Consider the following 20,753-nt stretch of genomic DNA (forward strand, 5'->3'; position numbering starts at 1 on the left):
GTTTGGGTAAGTAAGAGAAGTAGAAGAATACTAGCAAAAGAAGTAGCGCATAGCTATAGTAGTGAGGGAGGAAGTGACGGAGAGACAAACACAATATTAGTGTGAAGGGTATTTTAGGATTAGTATAAGTACCAACGTTAAAGGGTACTTAGTGTAGAATATCCTAAAATACATTGTATCTAATATTGTAATTGTAGTAGTGGTCATTGTATTCCTGATATTATTGCTAGTAAAGTTGTTTTTGTCCGTGGAGATTCGAATTGTGGTTTTTCCCCTTATTGAGGAGGGGTTTTCCACGTAAAATATTGTGTGTTGTTTTTTTGTTGTTTCGAATTTTATCATTCTTCCGATATTGTGTTTATCTGTTGCTCCGTCCCTAACAGTAATGGGCTATCATACTCATCCTTTTTTTTTGGCGGGTACCGCCATGCGGCTTAATTCCGATCACTCCCTCATAAATCAAAAAAAAATTCAAACAGAAATATGGCTCCATGAAGTTGCATGTAAGGTAGAAGCAGGCCAAACTAACATGTATTTTCCAATAACAAATTAACTCAGAACTCATATAATTTCAAACTGCCCAAACGCTATAAATATCAGGAAAAAAAAAGCAGAAAGAAAGCAAACGATTCACGAGTACCCTTTCCAAACACTATAGAGGCACAGTTAAATCCAAGAAACTTACGGAATATAAATTTAGAATCGAGGGCAATACAAATACAGGACAAAACTTTTTTTGAAGAATATGTATGGGTAGTTTCTGTAAAGAAGCTAAAAACAGCCATGTGTCTTAAAAACAAAAGTATGATAGAAGCACATCCTATTTTATATAATGCTCCAACTATGCAAGGTTCAAATAACTTGCACAAGATAATTTACCATAGCTTATTTCGTTACCGCAGGTGTTGTATACATCCTACATTGTATAAGATACACGCTCCAAGACTCTTGAGTATGCATTTCATGGTAATAATCATTTCCTAGGAATATTGTTAGGTTGATACAAACCACGAACGAATTTCTATATCTGCCACTTTTAAGTACCATAAAAACACTTTACTTTATGACCATTTACACTGAATGTTTTTTGCCTTCTTGGTTATTGTAGACACCCAAATGTGTCTCCCCAAAACCAAACCCAGTGATGAATATCTTTCACGTCATTTGATTATCGAACGAGGTGAAAGTGTGAAAAGTCTAGTGATGTGGATGTTTTTTTAAAATATCTTTCTTTCTGTTTTTGAAAACATTTCTTTTCTTACTCTATTTATGAAAATAGCCAGTCCAATTTATTTTGGTCCATGTTGTAGGGTCCAATAATAGTTAAGTTGGTTCGGGCTCGAAAAGAGCTTTCCAACGATATATTATAAGCCCAATTCCGATGAATAATGAGGAAGTTATGGCTTAAACTAAACTTGGCCCGAAATGAATTTATATGCGGCCCAATGATCTAGAGGAGGGCCTATTTATTATTAATCCTAAAGTTATTAGGATTGATTTTAATCTTCTAGAATATTTGGAAGGTTCTTTTAAATTCTAATGAAATTAGGATTAGTAATTATATTTTAAAGAGTTTTATTTGGAATAAAATAAGTGTTTTATGATAAACCTGATTTTAATTTGATAAACACGGAATTTGCTTCTTAATCATATTCAGAAGAGGATTCCGCGTACAAATGCATTTTATCTTTTAATTAGCGCCAAACGACAGAGTCTATCGCCTGGCGCTAACATCTGTCGCCTGACGTTGATGTCTGTCGCCTGGCAACAGATGCCAGTTTTATTCCGAGTAGGACTTGATTTGTTTCCAGACTATTTTTCTATAAATAGGGGTCATATCTCTCCGTTTTCAATCAACAATTCACAATCATCTCTCTCTATTCATTCTCTAAAGCTAGAAGCCTCTTCTCTCTATTCTTTTTCTAAACTTTCCCTCTTACAAAATTCCACATCCGCGAGTTCTAGACATACCTAGCCAAGTTCGAAGTTGCCTTCGCCCTAGACGTGAAAGGTTTATAATTTCTGAGGGTTTGGTCCCAAATCTCTATTTCAATTATTTAATTTGATTGTTTGATTTATTATTTTCCTTGAAGTTACTAACATGTGTATTTTGTTATTAGAAAGAGATACGAGGCACCCAAGTAAGTGATTTAATTACTTTAATCTTTTGATATAGAAATCATGCTTAGATTATTTTGTTGATTCTTAGTATCATGTTAGGATGTTTTATTGCTTCCTAGTATCATGTTTAGGGTTAACTAATATTTATGATATTATTATGATGCTTCCTATTCTTTTCTAATATCATGTTAGTAGCATGTTAGGGATAAAGCTTTGATCTTTAATGTTTAGTGACATGCTAGGATTTGTTATTAATCATGTTAGTATCATGCCTAGGATCTTACTATTATTATTAAGCTTTGATGAGATTATGTTGATAATTATGATTATTTGTATTATGTTGCTAGATATATATTATTTGTTGTTATTGCTTGATCACGCCTTTTATGCATGTTTAAAGGGAATTTGTACTTGTAATCACGCTTAATAAGATAATTAATAATCTTGTTTAGGCTAATATGATTATAATTCAAGTGATCTCCAATAATAGATTTTGTTGGTGCATTAATGTTCAACCAACATAGATTAAACAGATTTAGGGTTAATCTATTGATTGTATGTTAGTTAAAAAGCGCACATGAATATGAGAAGAATAAAATAGAGGCTTATTAGGGCAGGTTCAATCTCTTTTAGGTTGGATTTGTACCTTCATCCCCGAACTTCCAGTCATGGTTCCAAACCTATTGGAGTTAACGATCTTCTGGATCGTTAAGGGGTGTAACCTTCACCCTGTGGACGGTTTACAAGTTCCTAAAACTTGTTGGCGACTTTTTTACTCTAGTTTCCTTCCCTTTGAACGCCACCATGCTTAAGTGTATGATCACAGTGAGGCTCAAGTGTGGGATGCTTGAAATATTCCCTACAGTTATTGACAACAAAAATACTGGGCAATGGATAATTGAAAAATGTTATATTGGGTGATTTTTTGGTTGATAAAGCAAAATAAAAATAGGCGTCAGATATTAAATCACCCACAAAGCATAGGAAATAAATTACCAAACCTCCTTGGTCAATCCAATTTAATGTTCCTATGTTGTCATTTTGTCAACTAAACATGTTATAAAATTTTACAGGAATTTAACAATGCAAGGGAAATAGCCTCCCATACAACTTCCTGTGGAAAATTCATGTCAACCAAACAAGCACTTACCAGTAACTTTTTTAGACTAGACAATAATCATAGAAAATACGGACAAAACCAATAAGATTTATAACTACATGACAAACCCAATAAGAAAAAAGAGAGAAGATACACGGTTTATGTGGGGCAGAAATAAACTTCCAATGAGAGGTTGCCATATCAATGCTAGCCAAAAAAAATAAAATAAAAAAAATAAAAAGAGGAAAAAGTTGTGGGTGGAAAACAACATGCTTTAATAATATATCTTATCCCACCAACCCCTTTGCAATTAAAAACAACATGCTTTATTGCATACTAAATTACTAATCTTATCAACCGTTGTTATTTGCAAACTGTATATAGGTTCTTAATATTATTTAAAGATATATTATTACTAAATTAATTTCAAATCACAGTCGTTTTAACCTTTTTTGTTATTTATGTACAATTTTAATATAATAGCAATAAACAAGTTTTCATTGTTGCATTTGTAACCAAGATTACGGAAAATTCACCTAGTTTTAATAATTATAGTATTCACTGTTGTTATTTGAAAACTATAATAGAGGTTGAGAATACTATTGCAATAAATATTGTTACTAATTAAATTACAAACCTACCGTCATTTGAACCTGTTTTGTTACTCAAATACTTGATTTTTTTAATTTACTGTTTTAATTTCAAATTTAATTATGATATAATGGACTTCAAATGTTTGATGGACTTTAAAGTGAAATTATGCTCCTTAATATTAATATTAGTTAATTGTTTATTATAAGGCACTACAATGAATCTTGTAACATATAACTATCAAATCTTGATTAATTATATTACCAATATTAAGAATAATATAAATAAAAAAAATAAAAAAAAACAAATATTTACAAAGTAAGAATACCTCTTCAAATGCTAAATGTTTGCTTCAAGCATCCAACTTTACTGGCAAGACTTGAGTTGAAGGGTTAAACTAAAGTAGCGAATGGTTAAAATCAAATAGTCGAAGATTAAAAAAAATTCATTTGGAATACAACAAATAGTTACATATGCAAATTAAATAAATTTTTTTAAAATATATTAATTATAAAACTTAAAATTTAAGAATCTTTGTTTATATTTTGTAAGTAGATTTCTAACTACTCTTCGTTTTATTATTTTTTTCTACATTTTTGTTAGCATTACTAGTATGGTCACATTCCTTAATATTAATTTTAAACATAAGATTTCATGTGAGAAAATTAATTTTATATGGAGGATTCATAATATTAACTCAAGATAAATTGTGAAATTTTTACAAAAGTTATACTACCTCAGTTTTTATTTAGTTGACACCTTTCTCATTTCACGCTTAAATAATTCTAGAAGCTTAAATAAAATCCTAATGGTTTTAGAAATATAGTTAATTTTAATGGACCCTCCACATGATCATTGGATCCACATATAAAGCTCGGTTTGGGCCTAGTTTAGTATTTTAGTCATAACTTTCTCGTTATAGCTCAGATTTGGGCTTATAATATATCATTAGAAAACACTTTTCAAACCCCATCCAACTACACAATTATTGGACCCATATTATGGACTAACTGGATTGGACGTTATTTAAGAAATACGAAATGAATTATTTTGACTTAAAACATTTTAAAAAAGGGAAAATTCACGAGACTCTTCAACATTTCACTTTGCTCGAGTGAAAGATGCTCATCACTGGGTTTGGTTTTTGGAGAGTTACAATCAGTTGTCTACAATGCCCGTTAACACCATCGCGCTACCACCGCACGACCTTTAGAGCCACCCATCGCACCACATCACGACAATTAGCACCACCGCATAGCTATGGACACCATTTCACAAGAAAATTCATTTCCCTAAGGGGTTAATATAATATGGGCCCACTTTACTTGCTTTGCAACTAGGGTGTCTTTTGTTTAACTAGCGGTCGGCCGGCCGGCCAATTTATAGTCCCCAAGGTGGTCCATTGCCGACATAGCCATGGAAGAGGAGGAGAGAGAAGGAAATATTGGTGATGGTGGAGGAAGATGAGTGTACTGTACTTGTATTTTGGAGGAAAAATTAGTGATATTAATATAGTTTGTTAATATAGGATATCAACTGGGTTTGCCTCAAAAGAAAATAGTTTAATGCTCTAAAGAAAAATGATTAGTTATACTTCGTAGATGAATTTACCCATTTAAAAGATGAGGAACTTACCAAAAAAAAGTCGGAGATGAGGAGAATAGCAAGATTAGAATGAGAAGAGCCAGTTGTTGGAAATAAGATGTTGTAACCATGAAAATAATAAAGAAATTAGTGTAACACCCTAAAAATTTCTTTCTTTTAAAATACTTGTTTTGTCCTGTTTAAAACTTTAAATAGGAATATCTAAGACATTACCGCCACCGTGATAACGGTTAAGGCAACTATCAAAGACACACAACGGAAGACAAATTTCAAAATCATTCAAAACAAGTCAACTTGAAAAGTCAATCGACAAAAGTAAAATCAAACCAAAGTCAAACGAAGCAAAATAAGATCAACCTACAACTTGGAACCATTCACTAGGCGAAAAAACTAGTTGGCCACCGGTTCAAAACCCCCATATGCCACCGGTTTTGAACCGGTGGTCAGTTGGGGGGTGGCAAATCCTAGAATAAAAGGCCACCGGTTCAAAACCGGTGGCAAAAACAAGTATTGCCACCGGTTAACCGGTGGCTATAATCTGTCCCGCTTTTTTTTTTTTGGTATTAAAAAGTATTGCCACCGGTTAACCGGTGGCAATAATCCCTTAAAAAAACAAAAAAAATAAATTTTTTTTTTTTTGCTTTTTTTTTGACTTAAAATGTACAGATACATATATACCTACATAATATACATAAAACACATATATATTCAAAAAAACTAAATTTATAACTGCAAATAAATTAATGATACAACAATTCCAATTTACAAAAACTAAATTTATCAAATTACACAAAACAAATATTTACAACATCAGCTTAGTCTTCAAAGGATTAGTTCTCTGGAGCATTAATCTCTGTAAATACCATTAGATCAGAAAAACTTGATTCTCTGGATCATAACTAGCAGCATTTTCTGAAAAATAAAAGATGTCATTAGTATGGGATTAGGCTAATTGGCCTAATTTCTAAAACTAATATTTTTTTTTAAGAAAAAAAAAACAAAAAAACCATCCTAACACAACCACCCACAACCCACCAGAACACACGACCGGCCACCAGCTCAAACCCCAATCCAACCCTCACCCAGACCCACCCGAACCGCATCCAACCCACCAGGACTCATCACCGACACCCACCACGACCCCTGACCGAACCCACAGCCAAACCAAAACCCAACCCGACGCCAAACCCACCAAAAATTCCCAGAAAATGCAAAACTCACATCAAAAAAATATCAAAAATGTGAAATCGATCAGTAATCAAACAACTGAATTAGACCCTCCATTGATTAAAGACAATACATTAAGACAACAACCACAAAAGCAACAAAAACCCTACCCAAAATCAATTGGAAAAAAAACCCAAAATAAATTCGAAAAAAACCCCAAAATTAATTCGAAAATCAATTAACCCCAAAATCAATTCGAAAAACCCCAAAATCAATTCGAAAAATAACCAAAATCAATTACCCCATAATCAATTCCAAAAACCACAAAATCAATTCGAAAAAACCCAAAAAAAATTCGAAAATCAATTAACCTCGAATAATTAAACCCAATAACATGCACTAACCTCGGACTTGGTGGCGGCGCTGGTTAGTGGCGGTAACCTCGGACTTGGTGGCGGCGCTGGTTAGTGGCGGCACGGGCAGAAGACAGAAGAGAGATGAGGGGTCGGAGAAGAAAGGGGAAAGAAGAAGAGTAGAGGGGAAAGAAGAGGAGAGAGACGTCGGACAGAGGAGTATAGAGAATAGAGGAGAGAGGCGCACGAGAGGAGAGAGAAGGTGGAGAGGAGATGAGAGAGAAAGAGACAGGAGAAAGAGGAGATCGTTGAGGGAGAGGGGAGAGTGACGGAGAGAGGCTGAGGGAGAGTAAAATTTTAGGGTTAGGGGTTTATAAAGGGGGGGCGTTGTTTTTTTTTTTTTTAATATACTTGGTTATTGCCACCGGTTCAAAACCGGTGGCCTTTCCAATTTTTGCCACGGGTTTGGTTGAACCGGTGGCCATTGGTCTTTGCCTCATCCCGCCACTAATTTTTGCCACGGGTTTTCAAAAACCGGTGGCCAATGAGCGTTGTATTTTTCAATTTTTCTACTAGTGATTATAGGCCCTTATTAAAACCAAACCAAATTCAAAACCTTTTCGTTAGTCACGCATAATAATATTATCATAAATAATTAAAGCGATAAACACATCATATACTTATGGAAACTAGCATAATACGCTCTTCACTCATGCCCATTCATGAATATGCTTTAACACCTGAAAAGCTTATCTTTACCTATTTCCACTACTCTCCATTAAAAATGGGTCATCATAGGGCCAAGATAAAGACAAGGCCAACAAACACACAAAACACACCATCAGCAAAGCTGAGTACATAAGCGCAATTAACAGACTAGCATACAATTCTCTATCAAAACACTACTTACCTTGTTGCACCTGTTTTTCAAGCATACCATACTCAATAAAAATTCTCACTAGACACTAAATAATTTATTTAGCGTTGATTACGCATCGAACGGGTTTCCTACTGACCTCCCCCAATAAATTGAGGTTACTGACACGGGAGCTAACCGTGCCAGCATCAAAACCACACATAGGTGGCGGAATTCCAGCGCATAATAATAATAAAAGGAATATACAGCGTCCTGTACTCCATTAGAAGTTATGATCAAATATAAAGTCACATAACTCCCCCCATATGTTCATACTCAAGGTATATACGTTCCAAGAGTTTTGGTGCGCAATCTCTTTCACTTTACGTTATTTACTGATTATTAAACTTGGTGATGACTCTCAAACCATAATCATTCAATCAACAATAATTATTCAAACAATCAAATATATCAATTTAATTCTTGAATAATTAATGACCACATAATATTTAATGTTGAACCCTTTTTAATTCTACCTCGGTGCCAATGACACCTTAAACGCACAAAGCGCCACAAATCCTATCCCTCGGTGTTAAAAACACCTTAAGTGCACTAAGGCACCAACATACAATTTATTCCTCGTGTATATAGACACTTATATAGCTCTTTCCTCATGCTTATAACATCAATAAAATTATATGAACCATAATAAAGTTCCTTTTCAATATTCCAAACTAAATTAAACATTTAGTTTAATTAAACATACTCTCTATCATGCCATAAATAAATATGTGGTTCATAAATAATATTCCAAACTATTATTTTCCATCCAATATTCCATCACAAATAAATCATGCTTCATAATCCAATCACCAATGACATCCAAATCATAATTTCCAAACCAAACCTAGCATGATACTACTTGTAATCAATCAAACACATTTAGCATGCTATTACATCAACATAATTATGCTAAGTACGCGAACGTACCTTGAATACGATCTTAATATCGCCACAATTAATAGAAATCACCCACTTCAAAGTCTCCTACAATTTAAAATCATAGAAGAATATTAAAATCCACCCTACACAAATTTCTAGCAATATATACTATTATAAAACCCCTCATACTTTATTTAAAATAAGCTGAAATTATATTTAAAACATCATAATTCAATCCCAATTAATGGGTAATTAAAGTTCCTTAAAGAAACTTGATTTTTAATGCTTTACCAAAAATTCCAGCACTATATTTTAATTAAATCTTGTTGTAATTTAGTCTTAAAACACTTTAATCAAAGGTTTACACCATTATATATCATAATCCTTCAATAATTTATAAATCAAGAATCTAGGGTTTAAAAAATTGGGACTTTTTAGTTAAAAACATAATCTGAAAATTAATTAACATAATACTTATAATCAAACATCAAAAATCAAATCACAAAACCCATAATTAATATTTAGATCTAGGATTAAATTGGTTTTTAAAACAAAGATTAATTTTTTTTTATTCGAAAAAGAGGGAGGAAGGAGGTGGCGGCAGCCACCACGCCGGCTGCCAGCGCCGGTGGCCGCCTGCTGCCGGCGGCTGACGCTGCTGTCGGCGACAGCCACCTGCTGCCGGTGGTGGGCAGCCGAAAAAAGAAGGGGAAGGGGAAAAAAGGAGAAAGAAAAAAAAGAAAGAAAATAAGGAAAAATGAGAGAGAAGTTTACCTTGCGTTTTCTCCACTCTGGGCAAAGTTTGATTTGCCTCATATGTGGGATATTTATACCCCTTCTCTAAGACCCTTCTCCCTAAACTTTCCCTTTTTAATTTTCCTAATTCCATCCCTAATAAAACTTTACTAAAATAAATTTTTCTAAATTAAACCCCAACTTAATTAAAATAATTAATTAAATAAACTTTCCTTTTATAAAATATTTCCAACTTATTAAAATAAATAACTAAAATACTTTAAATAAGACATTTCAATTCAATTAAATACTTCTCAAAATACTTATTTTAAATAAAATACGTATAAAAATACGAGGTATTACAATTAGGGCAAAATACAATACTTCATTGTAGATCTTATAAAAGCTGTGACGCGTTTTACGGCTACCCTAGAAGCGTATTTCGCCACCACCTGTACGAGGCTCTCAGTGACGAATGCTCCCGAAGGGTAACGCAGCTACCTTCCAACTCCGTACTCCGATTGGAAGGTTGGAATTATTTCAAGAACTGCTCAGATCTCTATGGGATGGCTTTGTGTTTATTGTATTTAGGGTTTCACAATACTCTGTGTTTTTTCATCTCTGTAAAAAATAATAGCTTAAGGGTATTTATAGGTTATGAAAAGAATCAAGAATAAGGAAATAAAACCAGGCCAAAACGCGTTTCCCGAAGCCTTGCAAGGTCCGCCTGGTCTGCCAGGGCAAGATAGCCCTACCGGGCACGCGGGGTAAAAGTTAAAACAAAGTAATTAGAAGCTTGCCAGGGCAGCTGCCCTGACAGGGCATGTGGGAAACGATAACTATGGAGTTAACTACTTTGACGAGAAGCCTACTTCTCACCGCCCTATCCCCCAGGGCGGTAGGGCATATGGGATTAAGAAGCTTAACATCAAATAGCTTTATACAATCGATCAATCGAATCGTTGGACTTGCATTACTCCCAACACCAGTGGCATATGATTTGAGACCATCGATAACTTCAACATGCCCAATTCCACTGTTTGGGTTCAAAGTTGGGGGATTCTTGCAACATTGTGTCCCTATCATTTTAAATTTGAATGAGAGCTGGATGAACTTGCCCTTTTATTTTTTCCTTTTGTTTTTTTTTTTTTTTTTGAATGGATAAACCCCAAAGTAACTACGGAGTAGTACCAATTACATTCTCAACAACTAAAGGACTCCTCCCCAGCCCACCAAAACCCTTGTCGGGTACGGATATGTATTCAAGAAGATTAAGACTAGCAGCAATAATGTGTGCTGGCACATTTGTTTTTCTACTAAGCACATGGTTGAAAATAACACCATCAAATAAGTTCACTAAGTATGAGCCATAACAAACACGCTTCTTGCATGTTGCATCCATTTGAGCTGCATATGTAAGCCTAATATATAGGGCTGATTAATACCACTGTCTTCAGTTTGACTATCACAGGCTCTAGATCGAGCTTACCTCCATTGTTGGCCAGCTCCCACAATGATCTTGCACCACCACACCATTACCTACTCCCGCTTCTCCGAAATCCTCTCCATCCACGCATTCACTTAGGCATCCAACTTCAGCAAAGGACCAAGTCACATCATATATTCATCTCTATTGCTAGTCTTCTTGACCGACATATATACTCCTTGGCAGTACTCTTCTATTTGCTGTAATTGTGAGCATGTATTAAGTTGCACGAACTTAGAGAGAGAGTGAAATAAGAACTATCTTATTACGTACTGTTAGAATATACACTAAATTACTAACAAACAAGATGACTAAAGGGATTTAATAAACAATAGTCATCACATAAAATTGATTATTCTTCAATGTATATAATGTATTAATGTCATAGATCATAATCATAGTATTTGATACATCCCCATTAATTGTAACATAATTAGATCTTTTACTTGATGTATTTCTTAAACCAATTTAGCATATCCTTGAGAGCTTCTTCAGCAGATTTGACAGCAGCCGCATCTTCAGGATCATATCTCACTGTCCACCCATGTGCAACTCCAGGAAATATTTTCACATATCCATCCACCTATAAAACCAACTTACATAAGATTTCTGTACAACATTAAGTAAATTTCCCTTCCTGAATCAGATTTTTTATTTTTTCAACCCGAGCCAGATATTATCATCTCTTCTACAAAACTAAAGAAGTTTTAGCAAATTATTGAGGATCTAGTTTTCATTTAGATAGTACACTTGTTTCACTACGGATATTGTTAGCTCAATTAAAGAGCATGCTTAACATTGAAGTATAATGATCGACATACCTTAGGGCGCTTAGCATTCAAGGCCTCCTCAAACTGCTTCAGGAGCGCAGGTGGAGATACTTGGTCGAGCTCAGCCCCAAGAATAGCAATTGGTACCTTCACACCTGTCATAATTAACAAATAAGATTATGTACTAGGTAATTAAACTATTAGAGCCACCTTGGCAACTGGTAGCAACTTTAGCAAGGATTAACTAGTGAACACACTTTTGGAAATAATCATGGCTTTTGTTGATTCAAAAATACATACATGTGTATGTTCATACGTGTATATAAATGTGCAGGACGGCTAGAGGGCTTCATTCGAGCAGGATTAGAATGAAGGATGAGTGTGAACCCTAAAGCTCTGTCTTTCAAACTAAGGTACATAATGTACTTCCATTGATGTGAAAAATCTTTTGTCTATGTAATCAATTTTGAAGAGTACACAACTATACTAATTCTAACATATACCAAAGGTGTTAACAGTGCAAGTACCCCAGTCACCCTTCATTACAAAAAGTTAGACATTGTAAACTAAGGTGCATTGCGCCATAAACAAAATAAAACAATTGTTACAAATCTATATAGTTTAGGCATCCACTATTTTACCTTTGATATCATCTACAGTGACCGCTGAAGGATGTAGGAGAACGGTTGCTTGTACATACTCATCACTTTGTGCTAGTAGCGCAGCCACTTTGCCTGAATCGAGCAAATGATTGAAAATTGTAGTACGAATAAAGGCAAATGAGTAGTAAGGTGATGACTTAGCACATCTAGTTGCAAATATTAGTCAAATATAGTGGGAAAAAAACAAAAGAATAATGAAACTTTACCTCCCCAACAGAAGCCAGCTGCTCCTATCTTACATATACCTTTCTGCTTCAAAGACTCGATGACAGGCTTTGCCTCTTCGTATCCTTTGTCCTGCAAGAAATGAATTCATATGCATAGATAGATATCAAATCCATTAATAGCTACATTACTTACATACAAACTTAATGTCATCCATTTTAACAGACATAGATAACAAACGCAAACTTACTGCGCCATGGTCTTTAATCCAAACTTGTACCGGTCTGTCAGCGTTATCAGGATTGTAGGGATCTCCATGGAAGAAATCAGGGACAACTACGTAATAACCAGCAGCAGCAACTTTGTCTGCGAGTTTCCTGTACGTAGTAGTACAGTACGTTGTTGATCATGTCAATATCTAATGGTGCAAATAGCACAACATAAGGATTAGTAAATTACTACCAATTATATCAATGTTCTGCAAAGGGGATAATGAAGATTCTCTCTTATTCATTTTCTTCCCTACAGAAAATTGTTCAAAAGAATGACACTAGAAGAAATGTTCAAAGGGGTGTCTGGTATGTGGGATTAAGGCCCCGTTCTTTAGAGCTGCTCTACTCTGCTGAGCCCTCAGCTCAGATCAAGTCTGTTCTGCTCTGCTCAAAAGAAATCTGCTCTGCTCTGCTCTGCTCTATTTTCAAAAAACTAATAATAACAATAATAATAATAATTAATATTGAATAACAATAATTAATATTGTATTACTGATAATAATTTATCATTTTAAATAATTATAATAATTAATAATATTAAAAATAATTATAATAATTATTACTATTAATAATAATTATAATAATTTTTAATATTAATATTAATAATATTAATATTTATCATTGATAATAACAATTATTAATAATAATTATCAATAATAACAATAAATAATTCAAAATATTAAGAATTAATATTTAATAATATTAGTAATTAATAATTTCTAATAATTATAACAATTCTTTCAAAAAAATAAATAATAATTAATATTTTTTTTTTGAAAAGCAATACTGAATATTTAATAATAATACTAAATACAAAATTTTATTTAATTATTATTACCAATGATATAAAAAGAATAAAAAAAGCTGCAAAAAATTATGTGCTTTAAAAATATGTTCTTCCCAACAACCCTATTTACTCAAAAGCGACATTAAAGGTGATAACAACGAAGATCAAAGCAACAATGAAGATGATGAAAATGAATATCATATGGAAGTGGATGGTTAATTCACCATGATATTAAACTCTAATCTAATTATATTCCTATTTTGATATGCGGTTGTAATAATTTGAAGATGTTAAACCGTTGTCTTTTGTCTTTCTACTATTAACATATGTTAAATATGGTACACATATGTTAATGTTTTCACTCACCTAAATCAATGGTATATGCAGTTAATAATAATAATAATAATGATGATGATGATGATGATGATGATGATGATAATAGTAATAGTAATAATAATAGTAATAATAATAACTAAATAATAATAATAATAATAATAATAACAACATTAATAATAATAACATTAATAATGGTACTATTAATAATGTCGAAATCTGCTCTGCTCTGCTCGCCTCTGCTTTGCTGAAATTTAATCTGATCTGATCTGCTCTGTTCTGTCTAAAAACTCAAAAGAACCGGGCCTAAGAAGGTGGGAATAGGAATTTATTTAATGGAAAGTAAACTCCCACTCAATTCCCACAATTTTATTACCAAGGGGGTTTACTGGGCTAGTAATTCAGAAGATGTGAGTAAGGGCATCGATGTAATTTCTTAGTAACTATCAACATATTCCTAGCAACTACCACACTACAGATTTTTGTTCCCTTTCATTAATTCCCAACAACAAATTCCCACCCATAATTGCCCAAATTCCCATAAAAAAAAATTAAAAACGTAAGGCTTGAGATTTGATAGAATCTCTTTACCTTATATGGAGTAGTAGAAGAGTATTGTTTTGACCATTAGCAACAGTGAGATGTCAATTCGAATGTTCTTGATATAGTCTATTCGGATCGAATAAAGTTTTAAAGTTGAATCATACTAACTTATTGTATTCACAAGAGTTTAAATTTAAATTGAATATTTTTCAGGTCGATTTTGTGCTTTTGACACCTATGCAACACTAGCTAACTTTATCTCCCAATTCTGTCATAAAGTAAACTAACTTAGCGAAAGTATAGAGTATAATGTTAGCTTGTGTGCCACTTTAGAGTATCTTTTTCCTAAATTTGTCTTTAATTTAGCTAACCTTGTGAAATTACTGAGAATCAGATAAGGGGTCTAACGCGAAACGAGCATAAAAATCCAAAATTTTAAACAATTAAATTAAAAAAAAAAAAATTCCTAGTAAACTTTGGATTAACATCTTGTAATAGCACTTTCAAATACCTTAAGATTGGAGCTTCATATCCTGCAAAGACAAATATAAATACAAAGAGAATGATCAGTCATTTTGATTACAGCTATGTAATGCTACCTCTGTTTTTAATTTTGATTTAATACATACAATATTTTGACTTTTTACATTAGTCAACTAACAATTTTGACAAAAAAAATAGTTTGAGGACAGAAATTAAAATTGATTTATTATTCAATAAATTAAATGGAATGAAAGGAAGTTGAGAATTTATGGGTGAAAAAAAAAAAAACTTACCAAAAATATCAGAAATTAGAAGGATAGCATGGTGATGATGAGATGAGCCAGAAACATATGAATTGAGGCCACCAATAACTTCAACATGCCCAACTCCACTGTTTGGGTTCAATTTTGGGGGATTCTTGCAACATTGTGGCCCTGCCATTTTCAATTTTTTTTTTTTCTTTAATAAAATTTTGTTAAGCATAAACTGGAGAGAAATTCAGACTTTGAGTTGCTTTGTATATAGAGAGAGCATTTCAAGCTTAGGGTGGGTTCTTACAACCAGTGGGCTACAAAAGCTAACTACGACAAAGCCTAGTGCAACTTTGTAATATTTTTGGGCGTCTCCATTCTATGATTTCATTCCTAATCTTTCCTAAAATAAAATTCTAATTTTCCACATTTAACGCACATTTACTCACTCCCAAATCCCAATACACCTACCTCATACACGTAGTATTACTTCCTTCCAATGCAACTAGAGGTGAGCAAAAATCCAGTGTACCCTAAACTAGAAGTGGAACCTGTTTGAAACCGCAAGTTTCGGAATCGGAACCTCTAGATGAGGTTTTGATTTCGGATAATAAAATTGGAAACCTGTTACAACAGGGTCTGGTTTCGAGTAATAAAATTTTGGACCCGAAACTTGTAGGGTTCCCTGTAAGGTACACGAAACGGGCCAGAACCTATCATTTAAGCCTAAATATAAGAGCCCTACATCAAAATTGTATAAAATCCGTCACCTACCTCTTTCCCTCATCTTATTCATTTTTCATCTTACTCTTAAAGGTTAAATTAATGGTATTAATATAAGTATTTGTAATATGGTATTAAATATTCTAGACAATCCGTGTTGGTTTGTTATAATTTTGTTACTGTATTAAAGTTGTAACCTTTTATTAAATTTTGTAACAATTTATCTAATAACTATTCAGCTTACATTGAAAGACAGAGTACCTGTTTTGGAACTAGAACTTGCAGATTCCAGTTCCGGCTCCCAATGTTGAGGACCCTGTTGAACAGGTTCTACTTCCGGTTCCGACTTTTTTTTTTTAAGAACCTGCTGCAATAGGTTTCGGTTTCAGGTGTTGAGATTTTTACAGGATATCCTGCTACACTCACCCCCTAAAATGCAACTATTTCTATTTACTACCTCCATTTCATAAAATCTGCAACAATTACCCAAAATAGAAGCTACACATTATGAGCAACAAAAAAAAACTTTCCTAATATAGTAAATTTTTTGGTGTAAATTTACTATTATACCCTTACTATATTTACTTAACTTCAATAAACAACCTATTAACTTTTTAACCCAAATTAATTTATCCATACTTAAAACTCTAACCCACCTTCTCTCTCCTCCCTCACAACCACATTCACCAACAACATCACCAATTTTTCTCTCTCCTCCCTCTCAACCACCACCTTTCTTTCTCCTCCCTCTCAACAACCAACACCCTCGCAAGTTCGCCGCCGCCGCCCCTCTTTTACCCTTTCCAATTTCCCCTTTTCAAAGTTCACCCCTTTTCAAAATCGAAATTGGATGGTGCTAAGTTGGTGGTTTGAGATTTAAATTAGTTGTGGTTTGTTGGGGTTTTAGATCTAAATTAGTGGTGGTTTGTTGGGGTTTTAGATCTAAATTAGTGGTGGTTTGTTAGGGTTTCGGTTTGTTGGAGGTGGTAAGGTGGTTGTTTCAGTTTGTTGGGTGGGTTTGTTGGTGGTCGGCTGGTCGGGTTTGTTGGGTGGGTTCTGGTCGGGTTGGTTTGTTGGGTGGGTTCATTTGGGGGGTGGTGAGAGTTGATGGGTGGCTGGTCGAGTTGGTTGTGGGGGTTTTGGGTGGTGGTTCAAGCTGATTGGTGGTAGTGGTGGGGTTTCTTGGGTGGGTTTTGGGTGGTGGTTGTGGGGTTTCTCATCTGAGTGGTGGTGGGAGGGTGGGTTACAAAGTGGGTGGTGGAGGTGTTTATTTTCTATCTCATCTAATTAATCACATGTCCTTTTTTTACTAATCTTTGCTTAAGAAATTTTGTGTTGAAAATGTGAAAGACAGTTTGTTGCAGATTTTATAAAACGGAGGTAGTACTAAGATATTACATATTCTCAAAGTACCCATTTAAATTTGCTAAAATATTTACCTAATCTCAAAGCAAATATCTTCATTTATCAAAATATTTACTCACCCTCAAAACAAATATTCTCACTTTACATAATTCCACGATCTTTTTCTTAATAACAACGTAAATTACCAAACTATTTAAAGCAACAAGGAGTGGTTTTTGTAAGAATTGTAGCGACATTAGTCGAAAGTTGACCTTTTTCCTTTATTCCCTTTTCACCAATCATCACATGTAGTAGAGATGTCAATTCTGATATACAAGTCGGGTTTAATAAAGTTGTATCAAGTTTATTTTTAAATTTAAGTATGTTTAACTGTTGTATCCGGATCGGACAAGTTGATATCTAAAATTAATGTGTTTTGGGTCGGTAGGATTTTGACCTCTCAGTGCACATGTCCACGTGTTAACATGTATAAGCCAGCAAATGGCTAAACTGATTATGAGCTACTGATCATTACAAGTTTACAACATATTATATGTACATGTGCGAAATAAAGGAAAATATGTACGTACGGAATATATTATTGTAAGATATTTATCATCTGTTTAAATAGTTAAGTCAGCAGTCTCAGCACGAGCTATACTGTATAATAAATGGGCAAGATGTTTTCACCAAAAAAATAAATAATAAATAAATAAATAAAATTGGGCAAGATGTTAAAATTGTTAGTCCAAAGATGACACCATAATACCCATCTAAATCAATATTTTAGGACAATAGAATGGCATGAACTATCATAATTTGAATTAAATATTCAAATATTTAGTATACTACCTAAACATGAATTGATACAGCAATAAAACAAATTTAGCATACAAAAACTAATCTATCATTAAAAGTTTCTTCGTTGGGATAATGCCAAGAGTTTCCACACAATTATTAAATGGATCAAGTTAGTGTCAAGGGCTCATGACATGTTTTCACTAAACATGATCACAAATTTGACACAACACCTCCTGTTTGACAACATACTATTGTACGAACTACTAGACATTCTATTTATCCCATAATATCATACTTATTTTGACTTTTACGCTATATAAATATATGCGGTACTTATTTTATTACAATTTTTTTAACTAATATTTTATTGAAAAATTGTTGGATTAGTCCTAATGTATATTTTCACAATTAAACATTTTATATCTTTTTACTTATAGAAAATTAACAATATAAATGGTCGAAATTATGTTAGAAAATATGACAAAAAGAAACGATTACTTATTTATTGGGATGAAAAGATTAATAATTAGCCGAAAATATATAAATTTATCATTCATGATACGGGGTTTTCTTGTGAGGAAGTTGTTCTTAAGTTTTATTTGTGCCTATGTAATGTTGGAACTAGTAAAGCTCAAGTACCGTAGCAAATTTAGGGGGCGTTTGGCTGGGGGTATTCATCAAAGAGAATGGGAATCAACTACCTTCATTCCCTTTGTTGTTGTTTGTTAGGCCATTTTTCCTATTCCCTTTACCCTCTTCATTCCCCCAAATCCCTCTAACTTGATTCCTCACCCTCCCTAGGTAATTCCATTCCCATTCCTAAGCCACCACATCACCACCATAGCATAGCACCACCCTCTTACCTCACCACCGAAAAATCAGCCAACGCACCGCCGCTCCTCCCCTGACCCGCAAATCTGCCCCCTCCCTCGTAAAACTACCCCCAGCCCCCCGCAAAACCCTAAAAGCTCTTCTCCCTCCCTGTAAACTTGTCATCCCCCTCTCCCACCACCCTCGGAACCCTAGCGCCTAGGGTTTCTAAGGTGGTGGGAGAGTGAGGAGTTTTTAGGGTTTTACTGTGGTAAGGAAGTTTAACGGGAGAGGGGAGGGGTAGCGAAGGGCGAGGGTGGTGCTGCGAACGGCGGCGAGTGGTGGGGGAAGTTCGACGAGTGGTGAGTTGGCTAGGTGGTGGCTGAAAAAGTGGATTTTGAAAAAAATGGGTGGTTGTGTGGTGGTGATGTGGTGGTGGGACTAGTGGGTTATTTCTCATTGTTTTTCAAACACAACAATATACCAAAATTAAGGGTTTTCCATTCCATTCTCTTTCTTTCCTTTTGTTCATTCTATTCCGATTACCCCGTGCAAATCAAACGCCCCCTTAATCCTTTGTAATCCTTACTTTTGTTTATTAAGCTCATATAAAAATAAAAATTAAAAAAATTAAAAAAAAAAAAAAAGTGTTTTTTGTCTCCTAACAAACTATCCCTCATAATTTTTTTCCCACCCCTTCAAGTATTGGGATGAGGAACAAATCCCTATCCTTATTTGAATCCCACAAAAACAATTTACAAGTCTCTACCCTTATTGTCCTCCCTAAACAAACGCCATGTGAAGTCCTTAAAGGCTTAAAGCCAAGACTTTATGTAGGTTCAAATATTCATGTCGTAATACTTCAATATATTATGTAGTGAATGATCTTCAATGAAGCCATGTTTGTACGTTCTTAAAGCCATGTTTGTATGTAGTTTCAAGTATGCAAATCGTAATAATTAATGTTCGTAGGGACCTAACCCCCTTTCTCTCTAAAATGCATGCATACAAGCTAGCTATTAGATGCGAAGGATAAAGAACATGTGATAAATAAATACGAGTATATAAAAGTTGAAGGTTTTCCAAGATCTGTCATCGTTAGGATACTAATTGAATAATGTTGAAAAAAAACTCAAGATTATTTTATGTTCGATCACAAATGGCATATCCATGATGCACAAATCAAAACAATCTAATGATCAAATACACATGAATCATAAGCAACAAAATCCTCAACAATCGATTTAAAGCTAAGACATACCCTGAGCAGCAACAGAGGACCACTGAACAAATATAGTGGGGGTGATGAAAGCCCATACGAAGATTATCAATGCAAATGCACTCTTAGTCTTCCTCATTTAGTTTGTAAGAAGAAAAAAATAAAAGAGAAGAGTATATATGCTTAATGCTTCTACTTTAGAAATTATACCTAACTCAATAATCAAAAGTCAAAGGTTTCTAAGCAATTAGTAAGTATATATAATATGAAGTAATATTAAAAGTAGTTGCCCATGTCTAAAAGGTTACGTTAATTCTAAAATTAAAAAAAGACCCGTTATTTGATTAAATAATTGTCATTTGTGTTGTTTAAATGCGTTGTCACTACTAAATTATACTAATGATCAAAATTTTAGTAGTTTACCTTGTTTGATGGTTTATTTTATTGTAATTACTTGTATTTTATAAGTAGTTAGTTTCCTCAAAAATATATATATATATATATATATATATATATATATATATATATATATATATATATATATATATATATATATATATATATATATATATATATATATATATATATATATATATAAGTAGTTAGTTGTTGGTATACCTTGATTATGTCCTTAG

At 33.6% G+C, this 20,753-nt stretch overlaps 2 protein-coding genes and 1 long non-coding RNA gene across 3 annotated transcripts in view; all 3 read right to left on the reverse strand.

The window, feature by feature from the left end:
- The window catches only part of LOC145581993 (endo-1,3;1,4-beta-D-glucanase-like), a 28,932-nt gene extending 18,377 nt beyond the window's left edge, over positions 1 to 10,555 (reverse strand). Inside the window, exons 1-3 of the mRNA XM_081639033.1 lie at positions 10,463 to 10,555; positions 5,447 to 5,503; positions 2,493 to 2,531 (exon numbers count right to left, since the gene is read on the reverse strand). Coding sequence (XP_081495159.1) covers positions 2,493 to 2,531; positions 5,447 to 5,503; positions 10,463 to 10,555 — 189 coding nt within the window. The remainder of the gene's footprint in view (positions 1 to 2,492; positions 2,532 to 5,446; positions 5,504 to 10,462) is intronic.
- On the reverse strand, positions 6,124 to 7,272 carry LOC145581994 (uncharacterized). Its single transcript, XR_014099718.1, has 2 exons — positions 6,988 to 7,272; positions 6,124 to 6,328 (listed from the first exon to the last, which is right to left on the reverse strand). It is a non-coding gene; the product is annotated as an uncharacterized LOC145581994 (long non-coding RNA).
- Positions 10,556 to 11,379: 824 nt separating the features above from the next.
- On the reverse strand, positions 11,380 to 15,579 carry LOC145581995 (endo-1,3;1,4-beta-D-glucanase-like). The gene is made up of 7 exons (XM_081639034.1): positions 15,264 to 15,579; positions 14,999 to 15,020; positions 12,803 to 12,929; positions 12,594 to 12,684; positions 12,367 to 12,459; positions 11,777 to 11,880; positions 11,380 to 11,538 (listed from the first exon to the last, which is right to left on the reverse strand). The coding sequence occupies exons 1-7, from the start codon at positions 15,451 to 15,453 to the stop codon at positions 11,398 to 11,400; spliced, it is 768 nt and encodes a 255-aa protein (XP_081495160.1). The 5' UTR covers positions 15,454 to 15,579; the 3' UTR covers positions 11,380 to 11,397.
- Between the last annotated feature and the right edge of the window lie 5,174 nt (positions 15,580 to 20,753).

Source organism: Chenopodium album, chromosome 15 (genome assembly GCF_948465745.1).
Source record: "Chenopodium album chromosome 15, dcCheAlbu1.1, whole genome shotgun sequence".
Classification (NCBI taxonomy): Eukaryota; Viridiplantae; Streptophyta; class Magnoliopsida; order Caryophyllales; family Amaranthaceae; genus Chenopodium; species Chenopodium album.